Below are 19,987 nucleotides of genomic sequence, written 5' to 3' on the forward strand. Positions count from 1 at the left end.
TTGCTGCTGCTGCTGCTGCTAATTCGCTTCAGCCGTGTCCGACTCTGTGCAACCCCATAGACGGCAGCCCACCAGGCTCCCCTATCCCTGGGATTCTCCAGGCAAGAACACTGGAGTGGGTTGCCATTTCCTTCTCCAATGCATGAAAGTGAAAAGTGAAAGTGAAGTCGCTCAGTCATGTCCGACTCCTAGCGACCCCATGGACTGCAGCCCACCAGGCTCCTCCGTCCATGGGATTTTCTAAGCAAGAGTACTGGAGTGGGTTGTCATTGCCTTCTCCTAGGTAGGCCTTACCAATCCAATAAAGAAAACATTGACATTCATTCCCTCATCTTAGCAACCAGCATGGGAAGAGAGCTCCTTTTTCCCCAGACTCCACAAATGAGTCCCAGAGAATCACTCAAATTTGCCTTTCCTGTGCCTTTTACTTGCTCATAACTGCAAAGGAGAGGAGGTATCAGGTAGAAAAATCATCAACCCATTGAAACAAGTGCTTAACAGACTGAAAGCAACATGTGTCTGCCTCAAGGTCTGGATTCTTCCTTTAATGTAGAAGAACGTTGAGACCCAGAGTCCGGAAGGTACACAGGCAGTTCTCTCACTCCCATAATCCTTTAGGTTTGTGGCTTTGCCTTCTTCCTAATAAGACCTCAGTTAGAGTGGAGGTGGAGGTGTGCATGAGGATGATTTAGATGGAAATTATCGTGAATGAGTTCAATTTCCCTATTAAAGTACAAATAGGTACCATTTAGACATGGTAAATGAAAAGTACACATACATACAGTTTTTAAATACTCAGCTAAGTATAGATTTGCTGTAACTAATTGTTGCAATTTTAGGGTTTAAAACAACAGGAATAGACTTATGCGAATCGCGTGACAGTGTGAGGAGCCCCACAAACCTACTTGCCAGTGAAACTGGCAAAAAAAAATAACAATAATTAATTAATTAAAGGAGTGACATTAGCAATAGAGCAGACAAGGAAGGTGCCCAGCCTTTGTTCTCCAGTCACGGGAAAGGATTCCAGTGAAAGCTGTAGGAATGAGCAGTGTTTTTTATACTCGTACTCCTCCTTCAACCTGGTGTAGCAGCACAACTGGGAGGAAACCTTACGTGCCTGCTCCGCCCTTGGAAACACACTGGGTCATTCATCCAACATTGTGACTTGTTTTGGGGCTGACTGTGGGATTAGTTTCTGTATCATCTGACTCAGAACTCTAACAGGAACAGCAGCACAGTTTAGAAGTGCAGAAAACAGAAGCCATTGAAGAGGTTTCATTAGAGCTTCAGATATTAGGTAGTTCCACAGGAAGACACAAATGGGTATAAGAGATTGAGAACTCCTAAGAAACAGGAAAGCTATATAGGGAATTTGAGATAGCTAAGCATAATGACCAACCTAGATAGCATATTAAAAAGCAGAGACATTACTTTGTCAACAAAGGTTTGTCTAGTCAAGGCTATGGTTTTTCCAGTGGTCATGTATGGATGTGAGAGTTGGACTGTGAAGAAAGCTGAGTGCTGAAGAATTGATGCTTTTGAACTGTGATATTGGAGAAGACTCTTGAGAGTCCCTTGGACTGCAAGGAGATCCAACCAGTCCATCCTAAAGGAGATCAGTCCTGGGTGTTCATTGGAAGGACTGATGTTGAAGCTGAAACTCCAATACTTTGGCCACCTCATGCTAAGAGTTGACTCATTGGAAAAGACTCTGATGCTGGGAGGGATTGGGGGCAGGAGGAGAAGGGGACAACAGAGGATGAGATGGCTGGATGGCATCACCAACTCGATGGACATGAGTTTGGGTAAACTCCGGGAGTTGGTGATGGACAGGGAGGCCTGGTGTGCTGTGATTCATGGGGTTGCAAAGAGTCGGACATGACTGAGCGACTGAATTGAACTGAACTGAACTGAAGCATAAACACAGCCTGTTGTTCAGCCACTCAGTCATGTCTGACTCTTTGAGATCCTATGGACTGCAGCACACCAGGCTTCCCTGTAGTTCACTATCTCCTGGAATTTGCTCAGACTCGTGTCCATTCAGTGATGCCATCTAACCACCTCGTCCTCTGTCGTCCCCTTCACCTCCTACCTTCAATTTTTCCCAGTGTCAGTCTTTCCTAATGAGTCAGCTTTTTGCATCAGATGGCCAAAGTGTTGGAGCTTCCGCTTCAGCATCAGTCCTTCCAATGAATATTCAGGACTGATTTCCTTTAGGATTGACCGGTTGGATTTCCTTGCAGTCCAAGGGACTCTCAAGAGTCTTCTCCAACACCACAGTACAAAAGCAACAATTCTTTGGTGCCCAGCTTTCTTCATGGTCCAACTCTCACATCCATACATAACTACTGGAAAAACCATAGCTTTGACTAAATGGACCTTTGTCGGCAAAGTAATGTCTCTGCATTTTAATATACCATCTAGGTTGATCATAGCTTTTCTTCCAAGGAGCAAGTGTCTTTTAATTTTGTGTCTGCACACCATCTGCAGTGATTTTGGAGCCCAAGAAAATAAAGTCTGTCACTATTGCTATTGTTTCCCCATCTATTTGCCATGAAGTGATGGGACCGGATGCCATGATTTTTGTTTTTAGAATGTTGAGTTTTAAACCAGCTTTTTCACTTTCCTCTTTCACCTTCATCAAGAGGCTCTCACAGCCTAGAGAAGATATATCCCCAGAAAATACTTGAAAGGCCCCAGAATCTAGCCAGGATGATTGAAGAAGGGATTCCCCTGCACAAAGCCAGTCCATAAAGAGATGGTTGTTTTAGTTCATTCAGGCTACTGTACTAAAACAGCATATACTGAGAAGTTCATAAATAATAGAAATTTATTTCTCATAGCTCAGGAGGCTGGAAATCCAAGATCATCGCACCAGCCTGGTCATGTGAGGGCTCTCTTCTAGATCAAAAACCTCTTATTGTATCCTCACATGGCAGAAGCAGCTAGGGAGCTCTGTGTGGCCTGTTTTATAAGGCCTTACTACCATTTCTCATGATTCCACTCTCATGAGCTAAGTATCTCCTGAAGGCTCCTCCTACTAATTCTATGACATTCAGGGCATAGGATTTCAAATATGAATTAGGGAAGACATAAAAATGGTGTGTTCAAACGTCCAAATTTCAACCAAAGACCGGAAAGCATCTAGGAAAACATGGCCTAATCAAATGAAAAAAATGAAAGCTCCAGAAACTGACTGTAAAGAGACTCAGATTGTGTCTCGACTCACACATAAAATTATTTTCTAATTTTCCTTGTTACGGCTTCTTAGACACATCCATCATTTAAAAGCAGACATTTAGTTATCAAATACATGAATTTTTTCTAAAGTATCTTTGAGAGTAATTTCTCATTTAAATGCTTTCTTCTTTGCAATCACTCTGTATTTTTTCAGTCTTCTAACTTTATTGAGGCTTTTAATGGCTAAGTCAAATCACTCTTGGTAAATGTCACATTGCCCTTGAAAATATGTGGGTTATTTTCAAGTATCTTTTGATGTTGATATCTAACATAATTCCACAGTGATAAGAGTACAGACTCTCTATGATTTCAATACCTTTGGACCATGAAATTTTTGCACCTTGTTTTACATCCCTGGGTATGTTCCAGTGTCTTCTAGTTTATAGTCTATGGGAACTTAAGTAGAATTTGAACTTGAGTAGTATCCTACTGTTTTGTGAAAATTTAATAAATCTTAATTATGTTAAACTGGTTTATAGTGCTCTTCAGGTCTACTATATCCTACCTCTCTGTATATTCATTCTATTAATTTTGAGAGTTTGATATTGAAATTCCAACTAAAAATCTTAATTTATCTACTTAAAAATAATTGTAATATATAAAAATAATTATATTACAATTGTAATAATTGAACTATATGTAACCTTGTTCTGTATTTTCCAAGTCTCCTGTAAATGTGTTATCGTACTTTCATAATTTGAAAAAGAAGAAAAAAAGTCAGCTGAAATGTGAAGAAGTATGGAGCTGAGCCCAGACAAAATTATCAACCCACAGAATCACAAATTAAATAAATGGTTATTGTTTTAAACCACAGCAGTTTTGGTGTGGTTTGTTACCCAGCAGTAGCTAAACCATACAATGCCTTGCCTACTAAAATAAAAAAATTTTTTTCATTTTAAATAAAACTTAAGAAATAGCTGAGAAAGGAAAGCACATAGATAAGTGGCTGATTCATGAGGATGACATGCAGGTCCTGAGAGTCTTGTGGAATTTTCCAGGCCTATGGTCTATTCAAAGAAGCTTCAATATATCAGGGTCCTCAACAGGAGAACAAGTAGAGGCAGTAATGGGATTTACCGATGGTTCCATGAAAGGTACTAAAGGCCATGCAGGACCAGCCACATCTCAACAGACCCCAAGTGGAAAGTGCTCAAGGAGCAGGTCAGACCACCTCTGAAACAGACTCAGACCCCAAGACAGTGCTCAGACCCAAGGCCCACCTTTCCATCCAGAAAAAAACTTCAGCTTCCTCTGCACCCAGGACCACCTGCAGTAGGAAAGAAGAAGGGAAGCACTGAAAACTTGAGCTTTTTTTTCCTAAAAAAGACTGAGTTAACCTAAGAGAGAATGATGGCAGCATATAAGTGCTTACTCTATCCCATAAATGCAACCATATTTTTATTTTCATTTTATAGATCAGGAGTGTTCAATGATTGTCCTAGGGTCACACAGCCAGATCTGGGTAAAGCCACAATCTAAATCTAGACAGTACAGCTAAAGAGGCTATCAGAACATGGAAAAGCCTGGGATTAGTTAGCAAACTTAATTTTTCCTTCCTAATAACTGGCATGATGGAGGAGGGGGTGATTCTTGAGAAAGTTTAGATCAGTTACAGAAAATTAAGAGGCCACAAACACAAATGTTTGCACAACCTGAGTGTGTTCCATTTGGACCCCAGAAAATGGAGCTTTAGAGTGTTGCCCACAATTATACAATTAGGAAGTGTCTGTGCCCACCCTCCAATGCCAAAAGGAGGCTACTAGGGGTCTTGATTTACAATCAGTCCTTCTTAAGCAAAGTTACTTCCTCTATTTCCTACATATTATGAATAATGATGGATAATATGTTTTCCCTTTATATTATGCTACACCCTCATGCATATATGTCATATCATTCCTGCACTTAGGAAGGGATTGCTCCTGTCCCCATTTTATAGATGAGGCAATAAAGCCTTGAAAATGACAAATGACTTTGAAAGGTCACACAACCAGGAACAGGCAGACCCAATTCTCTATTTTTATTTTAGACTTTTTATTTTATATTGGGCTATAGTCAATTAACAATGTTGTGGTAGTTTCAGCTGAACAGTGAAGGGACTCAGCCATACATATACATGTATCCATTCTCCCCCAAACTACACTCCCATCCAGACTGCTACATGACATTGAACAGAATTCCCTGTGCTGTATAGTAAGACCTTGCTGGTTATCAGTTTTAACTATAGCAGTATGTACATGTCCATTCCAAACTCCTTAACTATCCCTTCCCCCCAGCAGTCATAAATCTGTGTCTCTCTGTTTTGCAAGTTCATCTGTGTCATTTCTTTTGAGATTCCACGTATAAGGGATGTCTGTTGGAGAAGACTCTTGAGAGTCCCTTGGACTGCAAGGAGATCCAACCAGTCCATTCTGAAGGAGATCAGCCCTGGGATTTCTTTGGAAGGAATGATGCTAAAGCTGAAACTCCAATACTTTGGCCACCTCATGTGAAGAGTTGACTCATTGGAAAAGACTCTGATGCTGGGAGGTATTGGGGGCAGGAGGAGAAGGGGACGACAGAGGATGAGATGGCTGGATGGCATCACTGACTCGATGGACGTGAGTCTGAGTGAACTCCGGGAGTTGGTGATGGACAGGGAGGCCTGGCGTGCTGCGATTCATGGGGTCGCAAAGAGTCGGACAAGACTGAGCGACTGATCTGATCTGATACATTTTTCTCCTTCTCTAGAGGCAGACGCAATTCTTGATCCAAAGTCAGGCTGACTTGAGGCCACACTGTGACAACCGTGTTCATCTCCCTCCCAGGATGGCAAGGACAGAGTCTGGGAAAGGTCATTAAGGTTTTGACAGAGTGAATACAGGAACTACTGCTCAGATGTGAAAGCCGGAAACTCCTCCATTCCCCTTCTTCCTCTTGCAGCTTTGTTTTGCTTTAGCGAAAATACTTCCCCAAATAGTCCTGGCCATGAGAAGGCCTTGTATACGGACCCCACTTCAGACTCCAACGCCCATCAGAGAGTAGAATGGTGGTCAGTCTAGGGGACCACAGGAGATGCCCTGTGCCCTCTCTGATGCCCACCCTGACCTGCCTGGCTCCCTCATCTCCCTGCTCCTGGCTGCTGGCACTGCTCCTTGTCCTCTCCGGTGAGTAGGATCTGAGACAGAAGAGGATCCACCCCTGGCTGACCCCAGAGACAGGTGCCAGGAGGGGCCTGACCCCTACCAGATGGAGTGGGAGGGAGAAGCTGAGAATATCTTTGATCCCAGCAGAACTCAGACCAAGTGTCTGGAGAAGCAGAACTTTTAGGGCAGCACAGGGAAGTCAAGCTCCCAGGCTCTGGGCTTACAATACCATGTTCTGGCTCAGATACTTGTTAGCCCATCTGCAAAGAACCGGTCTTTGGGACCTTTCTCTAGGGGGTGCTGTGAGTTATTAAATATTAATATAAAAATAGTGAGGCTCAGCCCAGGACTGGCTACATAATTTGCCCAGCCCTGTGCAAAATGAAACCGCAGGTCCTTTGTTCCAAAGATATTAAGAATTTTAAAACAGCAATAGTAGAGCACTAAGGCAAGCATGAGCCTCTTCTAAGCTTTGGGCCCTGTGCAACTATACAAATCAAACATCCGTAAGTCAGTGGGGCTCCATAAAATGAGACTAATCCTAGGGCCCATCTCAAGACTTTTTGTGAGATAATACCTATAAATACCTGGCACAATGTAAAGATTTAATAACTATTGGCCACTACTATCATACCGATGTCTCCTCTAAGTCAGGATCAGGCTGATTTAGCTCCTGAGTTTGGGGTCTTCCAGGTACAACTCAGACTCGGAGCCCAGAACCCTTTGATCAACCAGACAAGATGCGTAGCTCTCAGTGGGCTCGTTCTGTCCCCTGCCCATCTGGGTCTCTGTCCCAGGACCTACTGAGATCTAGATTCTGTTCATTGCACCTTGGGTCCCCCAGAACGGTCAGCCCCAAGAGAGGTTTCCTTGAGTAAAGTGTGAGTCATAATTCTTAGTAACTCATTTCACAAATACTTCGAGTGTCCCTTAGGTGTTAGGCACTAGGTTAGGAAATTATATATCTAAACAAACCAGAGTAAAATATATTCAAAATATTTGTGGAAAATAGTGATTTCTAGCAGACTTCCGAAAGTGAACCCCTTGACAGGGATCTTGAAAACCAGAGCGTGCAGATAGAAAAATGGGTGGGACGGAATCCCAGAGCTGTGGGGAAGGGACTAGCCCAGCTTTATAGACGAGGCAGAGACAAAGCACCCCGGACATTTCCCAAAGTCTGTGTGATAACATAGAAGGAGAATCAAGCAAAGGGGAGTGAGAAGGGATGAGAGGCACAGCGCCTTATTCCAGACTCCAGTTTCCTCTCTGCTGTTTCACTTTTCCAGACTTGCCCCAGCTGGGATAAGAACCACGCGACTTTCTGAGCCCTCACCTTCTCTACTGCCTCTTTAGTTCTCCCCTTCTCATAACACACAGAAGCTTCATCTTCATAAAATTTTAATAGCTTTATTGAGGTACAACTGACATAAAGCAAACTGTATGTGTTTAAGGTGTGCAATTTGACACGTTTTGTGGGCATTGGACACGTTTCATACTTGTGAACTTATCACCAAGATAATCAAGATGATGAATGAATATAACACTCATAAAAGTTTCCTTGCATCCTTTCCATTCCTCCTCCTCCCCAGGCAACTGCTTATCTGTCTCCCATCGCTGCCTCCCATCACTACAGTTTAGTTTGCACTTTCTAGAAATTTGTACAACAGACATCCAGTACATACCCTTGTTTGCCTGGCTTCTTTTATTCATTGCAATTATTTGAGAGTCACACATGTTGTTGCACATATCAGTAGTCATTTTTTGTCTATCTACTGTATGGATAAACCATAGTTTGTTTCTCCACTCACTTATTGACAGACATTTGGGTTGCTTGCTGTTTGGTGTGGACATATGCTTTCATTTCTCTTGGGGAAAGTACTAAGAACAAAATGACTGGATCATATGGCAGGTGATTGATTAACTTTTAAAGACACTGCTTTAAAGTTTTGCAAAGTGATTTACCATATTATATTTTCATCATCAATGTAGGAGAATGACATTTCCCCCAATCCTTGCCAACATTTGGTATGGTCAGCCTCTTCAATTTTAGTCATTCTAAAAAGTAGCATCTCTTTGTGGTTTTAATTTGCAATATGCAATTGGATCTTACATTTTTTGTCCACTGTGACAGTTTCTAACTTTTTCTGGGAATATTTAGACCATTTACATTTAAAATAATTTTTGATATGATTGGGTTTAAATCTATTAAGAAATCTGTTCTACTTGTTCTTTGCTCCCTTTTGCTTCTTTTTCTGTCTTCATTTGGTAATTTAATACTTTTATAACATTATTTTCTCTCTTTTTTTGGCTTATTAGCTGTGATTTTATTTTGTAATTTAGTGATTGCTTTAGGGTTTACAATATATTAATACCTCTTTATCAACATCTACCTTAAGTGATATCACACCATTTCACATATAGTATAAGAACCTTATGATGGTATACTAACATTCTCCCCACCCCAATTATGATTCTACTGTTACCTACTTAACTTTACTTATACATGTATTATAAGCTTCACTTTAGAATGTTATTATATTTTATTACTTGGGGCCTTGTTTTTCAGATTTGCTACATGGGAGAGAGCACTTCTCTCTAGGCAGAGTACTCTCTTCTGTGTAGTCTACCCATGACCCTGTTGACGAGTTTTTCCAGTTTTACAGATGGGAACAGGCATTATTCTCTGTGCTCTGCTGAGTGATGGGCACGATTTAGTGCATATGTGTGAGGAAACTGCTGAGGGCAGGGAAATGAGCACCAGCAGGAATTAGAGAGGACGAGGTCTCACCACTCATACAGTGGGGTTTGGGGTGAGTATCGTTGAACTTCCTGGAACTAAGGACACCAAGGACAAACAGAATCCCTGGGACTGGACATGGGGTGTCCCTTGGTCACAACTGTGAGGCAGTTCTTAGTGGCTAATGGCACATACCTCGCTGAAGATGGGAGGGAAATGAATTTTGAATTCCACAACCCTTCCCCAGATCCTCTTAGAAGGGAATATTTGCTCCACCTTTCTACTCCCCTCCTGCACTGAAAACCAAGAAACACCATGATGCAAACTTAAGACCTGGGATGAGACCGAGTTATGCCCAAGGCCTGATGAAAGCACAGACGAAGGGAAACTCGCAGCACAAAGCTGATGACCCCATCGTGACCTTATTACTTATAAGTTCTCCATTTTATAGCCCTGCTCTCTCTCTCTCTTTCTCTCTCTCTCTCTCTCTCTCTCTCTGTCTCCAGCCAGCTGCTTCACCTCCTCTTTCACTTCCCTCTCCAACAACACCCCTCAAGTGTTCTAAGCAATTGTTCCTGACCAGTTAATGGCTGGTTTATGTTAAGTTTGCCTCTTAGGACTCCAAGTTCCTCTAGCCTTGCACGAAGCCTTTTTTCCTCCGTTGCAGGAGTTCCTGAGCAGAGCAAGGGGAGTAAGTGGCAGGTGCTGCAGCCCGAGGGCCCCATGCTGGTGGCAGAAGGGGAGACAGTCCTGCTGAGATGTACAGTAGTCGGCTCCTGCACTGATGACATGATCAAGTGGATCAAGGTGAGCAGCCAGGACCAGCAAGAAATTTACAACTTCAAGCATGGCTTCTTCCCCGGGGTGATGCCTATGATCCAGAAGATGCTGGAGCCGCTTAACTGTGACTATTCCATCTATATCCACAATGTCACCGGGAAACATGTTGGAACCTATCACTGTGTGAGATCTGATGGCTCAAGTGAGCACTCAGGAAAGATGCTGGATGGAGGCACCTCCGTGCTTGTGAAGGGTGAGTATCAGGCCCTGCAGGTCACAACCTTCTGCTCTGATCTATCTCCCTTTACCCACATCATTCACCTTTACCCACAATCAAGCTCTGCTCGCAAAACCTCAGTGACATACAACAATTCGTATGTCTCACTCACACATTTACAGGCAGCTGGGCTGGTTCTATTCTGCATGTCTTATTCCAGGGCCCAGACTGGCCAGAGTACATATTTCTCATGGAGATAGCAGAAGCACAGAGGGAAGGTCCCAACACCTTAGGCACATTTCAAGCTTCTACTTGTGTGTCTGCTGTTAATAATAAATAGCCCATTGGCTAAAGCAAGTCACATGGCTAAGGTCAAAGGTAAGAGGCAAGGAAGTATACCCAACCACCATGAGGCCACGGTAAGAGTTTGGATGTGCCACGCCATCAGAGGAGAGTCAAGAACTTGGGCTGATCATTTAATCCACAAGTAACCAGTCATGTCATCTCTAAGTACACCAGTGGTGACCTGGACACCAATATGGTCTGTCATTCAATAGAAATGTGTTCTTAACTTAGTCATTTCAGGTCAACATCCTTCAAGTGCTTAATTTGTGAAATAGGCCATATAATTCCTATTTCAAAGGATATTCAGGTGATGAAATAGAAGAATTGATGTTTGTGAAACCCCTGTAAATTGTTGACTTGGAGGATATCTGTGTGTGTGTGTGTGTGTGTGTGTGTGTGTGTCAGGGTAGGGGGTGGAGGTGGGGGGTTCATTTTATCTTAATGCAAACATTTCAGAAACCCTTCTCTGACTCCTTCCAAGCTTCTCTTGGTCCTGCAGTCTTCTGGGTTTCCAACCTCAGAAGAATTTTCTAAGCCACCTCCACCACCAGACTGAGAACTCTAGGGCACGGCATGAATGTTTTGCTGAGCTTTCTTTTCCCCAGTCCTAGCATCAGCACATAGTAGGTACTGAGAACTTCTTTACTGAGTGAATCAGCTATTGAACAATGAGGGAATGTGGGAGGGAGTAGCTGAGTGAAAAAAACAGGGGAAGGAAAGGGAGGAAATCAGTGAACTGTGGAGGGAGAGAGAGAACAATGAAGTCCTCTCTTTGGATGCAGGACCTGGGAACACAGGGCCAGACCTCTGGATCATCCAACCCCAGGAATTGGTGTTGGCAACGCCTGGAGACACCGTCTTTCTGAATTGCACAGTGCTTGGAGTTGGTCCCCCAGGACCCATCAGGTGGTTTCGGGGGACTGGTCTGAGCCGGGAGGCCATCTACAACTTTAGAGGCATCTCCTACTCCAATGTGACTGCGGTCCAAGCCTCCAACAATGATTTCAGCATTCTTCTGCATGGCATCTCCACCGAGCATGCAGGAACCTACTATTGTGTAAAGTTTCAGACTAAACTCAACAGGCAGTACCTATCCGGACAGGGCACCAGGTTGAGAGTCAAAGGTGAGACAGGTAGTCAGGAAGGTGTTGGGGGACAGAGGGAGGTGGTCCACCAGGAAATTTTTACCGTGTCGCAAACAAGCTAGCTCTTCTTAGACTCAAAGTCATTTACATAGGCTATTAATGCTTTCTCCTTTTCTATGGAGAATTTCTACTCATCCTTCAAGGCCCAGCATAAATAGCCCCTCCTCTGTGAAATCTTCTCCTTCTCCCAGGCAGAGTTGATTTCTCCCCATTCTGGGCTCCACAGAGACAGACTGTGGAGACTGTACAGACTCTTAATGATTCAACAAACATGCATGTGTGCCTTTGACGGCCACACACTGGGTGCTGCAGATACAGAAACGGAGCAGGCATTGTCTCTATTCCAGAGATGCTCAACCAGGTCTGACTAGTCCTTCATAGTTACTGGACTTGACTTCTAGTCCCTATCCCAGGCAGAAACTCACAGGCTCATCTCCCCAGCTACTAACACAGGGGCTCAGGAAATGGAGGGATAGAAAGAAAGGGGAGTGTGAGACCACTTCTCTTCCTTGCAGTAAATCACACTTCTCTCCAAGGGTCAGAATTCACCAAGGAACGTACAACCAAGATATTTCCATCAGGTGAGTATATTTACCTCCAGTGGCATAACCAGTCCCCCATAGGTAAGTGGGGCCAGAGAGGGCTTGGCCATGGGAGATGAGCAGCCCCAGACTTCTGGGGCCCTCCTGCCACAAAGACGGTTCCCATGACTCCATCTCAACTGCACAAGCAGAACCCAGAGAACCAGAGTAAAGTTCAATCAAAGAAGTACTTTCCAACAGTCAGTGCGAACTGCTCAGTGGGCAGTCTTGCTGTGAGGTCTTGAGCTCCCCCTGAGTCAGAAAAAGGATACACTGTGGAGCTGTGCAGAACAGAGCTGGAGAACATGGCTTTGTAGCCAGGCTCCCTGGATTGAGCACCTTCCTAGCTCTTTGAGTCTCTGGTGTCCTGCTCTGTGATCTGTGAGGGGAAAGGGAGATAAAAATCAGAGAGTTTACCTCACAGAATTATATACAGATCCAATGGGGCAAGTGCCCAGAACTATGCCTATCACATAGCCTCAAGGGCACTTGATAATTGGGGGATGAACTTGGGATAGAGGTGACCAGGTTAGCTTCCCAGATGCTCGGCCCTGTTCCTGCTATCCTTGGGAGCCAGACCACTTCGTCCCATCACTATTTTGGCACATGTGGCCCTGAGCAAATCACTCCCCTACTCTGGGTCTGTTTCCTCATCTATACAAATTGAACTGTTATCCTACTTTGCAAGATTAGTTTGAGGATTATATAAGGCATTTAGGAAATGCTTAGCTCCGGCCCTGGGACAAAGGAGTTGAGCAGCAAATAATGAAAGACATTTTCTCTTGTTATCAGAGGTCTGGGATGCTGTCAAGATGATTAAGGGTACAAACAGGATATTGGGCAAAGGCTCTGTGAGCCTGAAACAGGAGGAAGGGAGGTCTATGATCTCTTTAGCTGTAGAAGGGATGTGGCCCCGCAGGCTATACAGAAGCCTGGCTCAGCTTCACCATAGGGGCACTGAGTTGTGGGCTGTTGGGGGCTCACCCGGGGTCCTTCCTGAGCTTTCCTCTGTGTTTCCCAGGGCTCCTGTCTGTCCTCACACTTGCAGTCCTGGGACTGAAAACAGTGACCTTGGCTGCACTCTTGCTGGCCCTGGTTGTCTGCTGGAGAAGCCCTTGACAAGAAGACATCAGAACTCCAGGCCCAGAAGAGGTGTGCTCGTCTTAGCATGGGTCATGGATGACTGGTCAGCCCTAGAGTGGGTCCTCTAAGAGAGGGCCCAGGAATCCCTAATCATTTCTCTGCCTCCCGGCTGCCCAGCTGCCAGCTGCCCTCCCAGCTGCCTTCAAGCCTCACGATGAACTCCAGGATCCTGATGCCTGTTCACCTGGTGAAATTCTCTATTTGTCACTGGGCTCCCTTCTGTTTGCTTTTTTCTCACTGTATTTCACTGTTTGTTGAACCCAGGGTAGACAAGGTGCGAGCTAAGAGGCTGGAAGAAGATGCGAGGAGCCGTAGGAACTGTAGACATGTTTATTCTCTCCTCTCGTGGCTGACCCAGCAGACAAAGCCCTAATGCAGCCTCACGGCCACAATGTTAGCCATAACATAGCCCCAAGGGCTTTCTCAGGTAGAGTTTATATATGCTTCAGAACAAACGTAGCCCGTGGCCAAGAAATTACCTCCTGACATGCGTGTGCAGTGCTATAGGTGACCTCAGCTGTTACGTAATTATTATTTACAAAAAGTGGGGCAAGAGTGAGAAGATGTGGGGTGAGGGAGCCTGATCACTCCATCTTCACCACTTTGCTCTTTCCCTACAGCCTTCCTTTCTCTTCTCAGCCTGTTCAAACCCTCCTTGTCTTTTAAGGTCTTGCCCAGGTCTCTCCTCGAGGCCTCTGCTCCTGTTGCAGCCCCTTTTGGAGGGCCCACCCCCTTGCTCCCCACCCTACATTTTCTCTTCCTTCAAGATCCAACTTGAGAGTCCTTCCCAGAAGGTTTCCCTGAGTGACTCTGAGCTGGCCCAGCCAGACCACCTGTGCCCCTCCATCTCTATCCTTTCTTCCTCCTTTTCTGCCTGCTTTCTTTCTTCACCCTGGCTGGCTTAGGTGGCTATAATAGTTAGAATTCAGGTTTGGCAACTTTGACAAAACTCTCAAATCAGAAGAAAGTAGCTCAAATCTGAAGAAAGTTGGTTCCTCTAGTAATATTTGAGCATAAACAGGCCAGGCAATTTGGGGACTCCTTGAGACCCCAAGATTCTTTGATCTTGTTGATACCAGGTCCATATCTCAGGCAGAAAGACCAGGGAAGAGGAGGATGACACTTCCCTTCAAGGTCACAGGTAGGAATTTGCCCATATCACCTCTGCCTGGTTGGAATGTGGTCACTTGGTCACACCTAGCTGCAAGGAAGGCAACAAGAGTGCACCTAGCTAAAATCTGTCACTAGAGAGCCAGAGAGTAAAGCTCAGTAGATGACCAGCAATCTCTACCCCTGTGGCGTAGAGATAGCTTACTTGCTGTGTGGCACACCTGAGCTCCATTCCCAGGTGAAATGGCACCTCTCTGTACCTCTGCCTCCACTAGGGCAGCATAGTGGAGGGTAGTAGTTCTAAAGAAAAGGACACGTCGCCCCCCAGGGACATGGCAATGTCTACAGACATTTTTGATTGTCATAACTTGGGGGAGACTGTTGCCCTCTAATGATTAGAGGTCAAGGATGCTGCTAAATGCACAGGACAGACCCCACAGCCAAGAGTTATCTGGCCCAAAGTATCAGTAGAATCGAAGTCGAGAAGCCCTGACGTAGTGGAAAGCATGCATTCCCTGCAGTCAGACACGCCCGATTTCTAATCCTGAAGCGCCCACTCCCTCCTTGTGCACCATTGATAACAAATCAGTCATTGCCCCTCTTGGAACATGGAGGAAAATAACGTGGACTTCTGCATTGTATAAGAAACAATTCAACATCGACTGAGGGCTTACTATGAGCTGTGTGTTCTGTGTACACTCAGTACATGTGAACTCCCTTTTCTCTTTCCATACAAACATTTATTAGCACCTATTATATCAGGAAATGGATTAGTCTGAATGTTTTTCATTGTAACAAACAGAAAAGTGGGTGGAACAACACTAAGCCAACACATTTAGCCTGAGTGTTTGTGCCAGTCTCAACATATGGATAACTGGTGCTGTAGCTGGATCAGCTCTTGTAGTTCTTATTATGAGTGCAAGATGCCCTTCAGCAATATCCATCAGGGAACTTTGAAGAACTAGAGGTTTATAACTTTACAAGACCTGGAAGTTACACAGAATTCCTGGGGCCGCACTGTGAGGTCACAAGGGAAAAACAGAGGGAACACCTGGGGTTCTGTTTTATTGAGGTTGATGATTTTCTGGGCTCACTCTTTATGGGTAAATTTAAAACTTAAGAGCAGGAATTTAAAGCCCAGGAAGAAGAAAAGAAATAGTAGCTCAAATGATCAGTTATTGAAATCAACCAAGATCTCTAAAACAAAGCAAACTCAGTGGGGGAAGATGGCCTGGCTATTTAGCCCTGTGACTGGCAGTATGTTCAGAAATAAACACATTGAAGGGGGTGCCTCTTTGAAATGGATGCCTCAGCAGTCAAAACTTAAATAAGATAATAGCATTACCAAAAAAAAAGAAAAAACTGTCAAGGTTTACACTGCACTGAGAATTGAATAATTATTGAATTACCAGACATCAGAAGAAAGGGTAGATATAATAAATTAAATAATATCTTCCTACAAAAGATATCCAAGTCTGAATCCCTGGAACCTGTGAATGTTACCTTATGTGACAAAAAGGACTTTGCAGATGTGATTGTGCGTGTGTGTCCCATCTTTAAATGGAGCGGTTGTCCTGAATTATCCAAAGTGAAAGTGTTAGTCACTCAGTCATGCCTGACTCTTTGCAACCCCATGAACTGTAGCTAGTAGCCTGCCAGGCTACTCTATCCATGGAATTCTCCAGGCAAGATATACTGGAGTGGATAGCCATTCCCTTCTGCAGGGGATCTTCCCAACCCAGGGATTGAACCCAGATCTCCTGCATTGCAGGTAACTTCTTTATCATCTGGGCCACAGGGAAGCCCTTAATTATCCAGGTGGACCCTAAATGCAATCACAAGTGTCTTTGATGAGGGAGAGACAGAGGGAGATTCCACACAGAACAGGAGGAGAAAGCAATGCGACCACAAAGGCAGAATGGAAGTGTGAAAAATGCTGGCAGCCACAAGCAGCTGGAAGACGCAAGGAGCAGAGTCTTCCCAGTGTCTCTGGAGGGAGCACAGCCCCCTGATACCTTGATTTCAGCCCAGTGATACTAACTTCAGACTTCTGGCTTCCAGAAGCAGGAGAGAATAAATTTCTGTTGTTTTAATGCCATGAAATTTGTGGTAATATGTTAAAGCAGCCACAGGAAGCTATTAATAGGGTGGAACTGGGCTTCTGAAATAACTGGGTATTCCCTGCTCTGCCCCTGTAAACCTATTCACTTGTGCTGACTTAAAAAAAAAAAAAAAAAAAAGCACAATATGAGAGTTATGAGTTAAGTTTTATTTGGGGCAAAATGAGGGCTATCTCCTGAGAGAGAGGATTCCAGGTAGTTCTGAGAAACAACTCTAAAGAGGTAGGGGAAGGTCAGCATATATGTGATTTTGGTCAAGGGGGAGTAATGCAATCAAACACATGTTTTTGGCAGAAGGTTTCTGTTAGTCTCGTGAAGGTTACTGCTAGTCACAAGGAGCAGACATCACCATGAGGATTTTAGTGTTTTTCTAGATACAAGGAGATTTGAGAACTGGGCTCACAAAATCAGCTCCTGAAAATATCTGTCTGAAAACCTGTTCTACCAGTTTTACCCAGAGCACAGAGCGCTTCATTTCTGCTCTCCACCCCAACAGCTCCTTTCAGTGGACGTTGAAAATCAGCAGCCACAGCAGCACATAACTTAATCCTTGTAGAGATAGACGGCAAGAGCCAATGGCAAGGGCCAATTTGTAGTTGACACTAGACAGGGTCCTGCGTGGTCTGATCCCTGAAAGCCCTCCCACCGTCTTATCCCCCGCCTCCAACACCTTTTAAATTGACTCCCTGTCACCCACCTGGGCCTTGGCTACACATGTTCCCTCATTCAGTCGTCTGCTTAGCTGTTTCTTCAAGAGGCCTCCGTAGTAGCTCATCCACGACAACATTGTCTTCCTTCTCATTTCCCATTTGCAGCGTAAGTTTCTTCACAACATTTACTGCTACATATAAATGTGAGAGTGTGTGTGTGTTTATTTCCTTGATGATTGTTAGTTGTTCACTAGTGAATTTGAGTGGGCTTCCCAAGTGGCTCAGTGATGAAGAATCTGCCTGCCAATGTAGGAGACATAAGAGACGCAGTTTCGACCCCTGGGTCAGGAAGATCTCCTGGAGGAGGGCATGACAATCCACTCCAATATTCTTGCCTAGAAAATCCCATGAACAGAGGAGCCTGGCAAGGCTATAGTCCATAGGGTCACAAAGAATCAGACCAACTGAGCCACTGAGCACTCATACAGTGTATTTGAGTTCACCAAGGTCGGGAACCTAACTTTTCACTATTGTAGCCCCTTTCATTCATTCATAAAAAGTAGTTGAAGGCTGATAATGTGCCAGGCAGGTGGTGGAAGGCAAAATCAGAGTGGGACTGGGGTGAGGTCAGGATGGGAACCAAAGTGGAGATGAAACTGGAGTGGGGCTGGGGGTGAAACTTGAGAAGGAAGTGGGCTTTGGAGGGTAGGGGTACATGTAGTGCTGGCAGTGGGGATAGGGGAGAAAATGGTGGGGCTGTGTGGGTCCGGAGCGCGTGGTGGTGGGTCTTCAAGGTAGGGATGAGTCTGGAGGTGGTAGTCATGGTGGGACTTGGGGATGGGGGCAGGGCAGGGGAAGGAGGGTGGGGGAAGGGGCTGGAAGTTGGAAGCGGGCAAGGCCTTCAGCACCACCCCTACTCAGTTTTGTTAAGGACATTTAGATAAATGTTATAAAAATGTGTCAATAGTTTCAACTTCGCACCCAAATGTCCCCTTCTAATCAAATTCTGACTCTAAACACCTCCAATCAGATTGCTGGAACCGCCTCCAGAAACTAGCCATGGAAGCACAGTCCTACTGGCCAAATAGATTCAGGGTGGTATAGTGGTTAGGAGCACAGCGTCTGAGGTGCCTGGGTTCAAACTTATTTAGGAATCTGCATTCCTGGTCTTGAAGTCCTAAGACATAACTCTAAATTGTTAGGTTGTGTTTTTTTTTTTTTTTCAGTCAACAATAGAGGCAAACATCTGTTTCATTTTGCCTTGTACTGTTCTTGTACCTGAGTATTGAAATACAGATCATTTTATTCCAATCACTATCTTTTATTCCCCCCTTCAATTAGGGTGTGATGTTGGTTTTGTCAATGCATATAAATCAATTTTATTATCTCTCAATTTCATTTAAGGCATAAAGGGGTGATACAAAATGTTTGTTATGAAAGTGGATCTGAGAAGGCTGTGAACACTTGCTGGCCCACCTTCCACCACCCACTTTGAACATAGGCCCTGAGGCCCAGAGAGGGCAAGAGGTCTGCTCTTATCACCCAGCTTGTTCAGGGCCCAGACTGAGGCAGGAGCTATATGGGCTCCAGGATAGACATTTACAACTAGCCTCCTGTTTATATTTCTTGAGGCAAGAAATGGATGGATTCCAGCTTAGACATTTATAACCAGCCTCCTGTTTATACTTCCATATAGAAATGAACAACAGGAACAGGGTAAAGAGCTGTACTTTAGTTTCTGGTGGACACTTAAAATGACAGTAATGGGCGGGGCAGAAATGAGCTGAGTCTTACCCAGATAAAGGATAAAGAGAGCACATACTTCCCATTCTTGAGATCAAGGAGACCTCCCCGACTGCAAGTATGCAGAAAGACTTCCTAGGGGTCCAAAAGGGAGAGGGGGCCACCCCAGAATAGCTGGTGTCAACTTTCCCATAGGCCTCTGTGCTGGAATCCATCTTGACAAAAAGATGTGCATACATGTGAGAAAGGGACCTAGGACAGGTCAGGTGTAGAAAAAGGAGGGCGATAACTGGCCAAAGGTAAACAAAGACCTGGAAGAACTGCCCTGTATAAACGATGTGACCACCTCTTTACTGCCCTCCTCCTCATCAGGCAGGAACCTGCTCCTTTTTCTCCTGGTGGGTATCTCTGCCTTGCTTCTGTCTCAAATAAACAAACTGTAACAGGAGGGAAAGGGGTGGGGCACAACTTTGGAAAGAATGACATAGCCCAAGGAAGCAGCATAAACCAATTAGAATCAAATGGGACCAAGATGGCAGACAAGACTAGACCTTGATCCTCAATCAGCAAGTGAAATGACACACCCAGAGCTGCCAGGACAGTTCCAAGGCACCGTTAAAAGACCAAGGAGTGGGCAATGGCCCAAATCCTGGAAATCTCCACTCCTTCCCCAAAATAGTTGCAATAATCCTCCTACTCATTAGCATAGGAAAGCACCCAGCCTGTAAAAACTAACCACATCACATTTCAAGGCCGCACTTGCCCTCTGTCATGGCCCACACTCTGTCTGTGGAGTGTGCTTCTCTCTGAATCTGAATAAATCCACTCCTTACCTGTCACTTTGTCTCCCACTGAATTCTTTCTGCGATGAGACATCAAGAACCTGAGTTTCATTAGGTCCTGAAACCAGGTACGGTGGGTTATAGCTGAGTTATAGCTCAGTCCCAGCCACGTGGGTTCAAGTCCCAGGTTTAAGTCCCAAGCAGGGTTTCCTCTGGGTTCAAGTCTCAGCCACGTGGGTTCAAGTCCCAGGCAGGGTTTTGGCTGGGTTTGA

The 19,987-nt window shown here is 44.7% G+C and overlaps 2 protein-coding genes across 6 annotated transcripts in view; one reads left to right on the top strand and one right to left on the bottom strand.

The window, feature by feature from the left end:
• Positions 1-19,987, bottom strand: part of SNPH (syntaphilin) — a 289,004-nt gene that overhangs the window by 112,042 nt on the left and 156,975 nt on the right. The window lies entirely within an intron of this gene.
• SIRPB2 (signal regulatory protein beta 2) lies at positions 6,140-19,772 on the top strand. 5 transcript variants are annotated; one of them, XM_061437095.1, is made up of 6 exons: positions 6,140-6,383; positions 9,767-10,132; positions 11,224-11,565; positions 12,102-12,167; positions 13,189-13,327; positions 13,428-19,772. In XM_061437095.1, exons 1-5 carry the CDS (start codon positions 6,263-6,265, stop codon positions 13,284-13,286), a joined length of 993 nt encoding a protein of 330 aa, XP_061293079.1. In that variant the 5' UTR covers positions 6,140-6,262; the 3' UTR covers positions 13,287-13,327; positions 13,428-19,772. The 5 variants fall into 5 exon arrangements, with proteins under 5 accessions (XP_061293079.1, XP_061293078.1, XP_061293080.1 ...); XM_061437094.1 differs by having other exon boundaries at positions 6,141-6,383; positions 13,189-19,772; XM_061437096.1 differs by having other exon boundaries at positions 6,141-6,383; positions 12,123-12,167; positions 13,189-19,772.

Source organism: Bos javanicus, chromosome 13 (assembly GCF_032452875.1).
Source record: "Bos javanicus breed banteng chromosome 13, ARS-OSU_banteng_1.0, whole genome shotgun sequence".
NCBI classification, from domain to species: domain Eukaryota; kingdom Metazoa; phylum Chordata; class Mammalia; order Artiodactyla; family Bovidae; genus Bos; species Bos javanicus.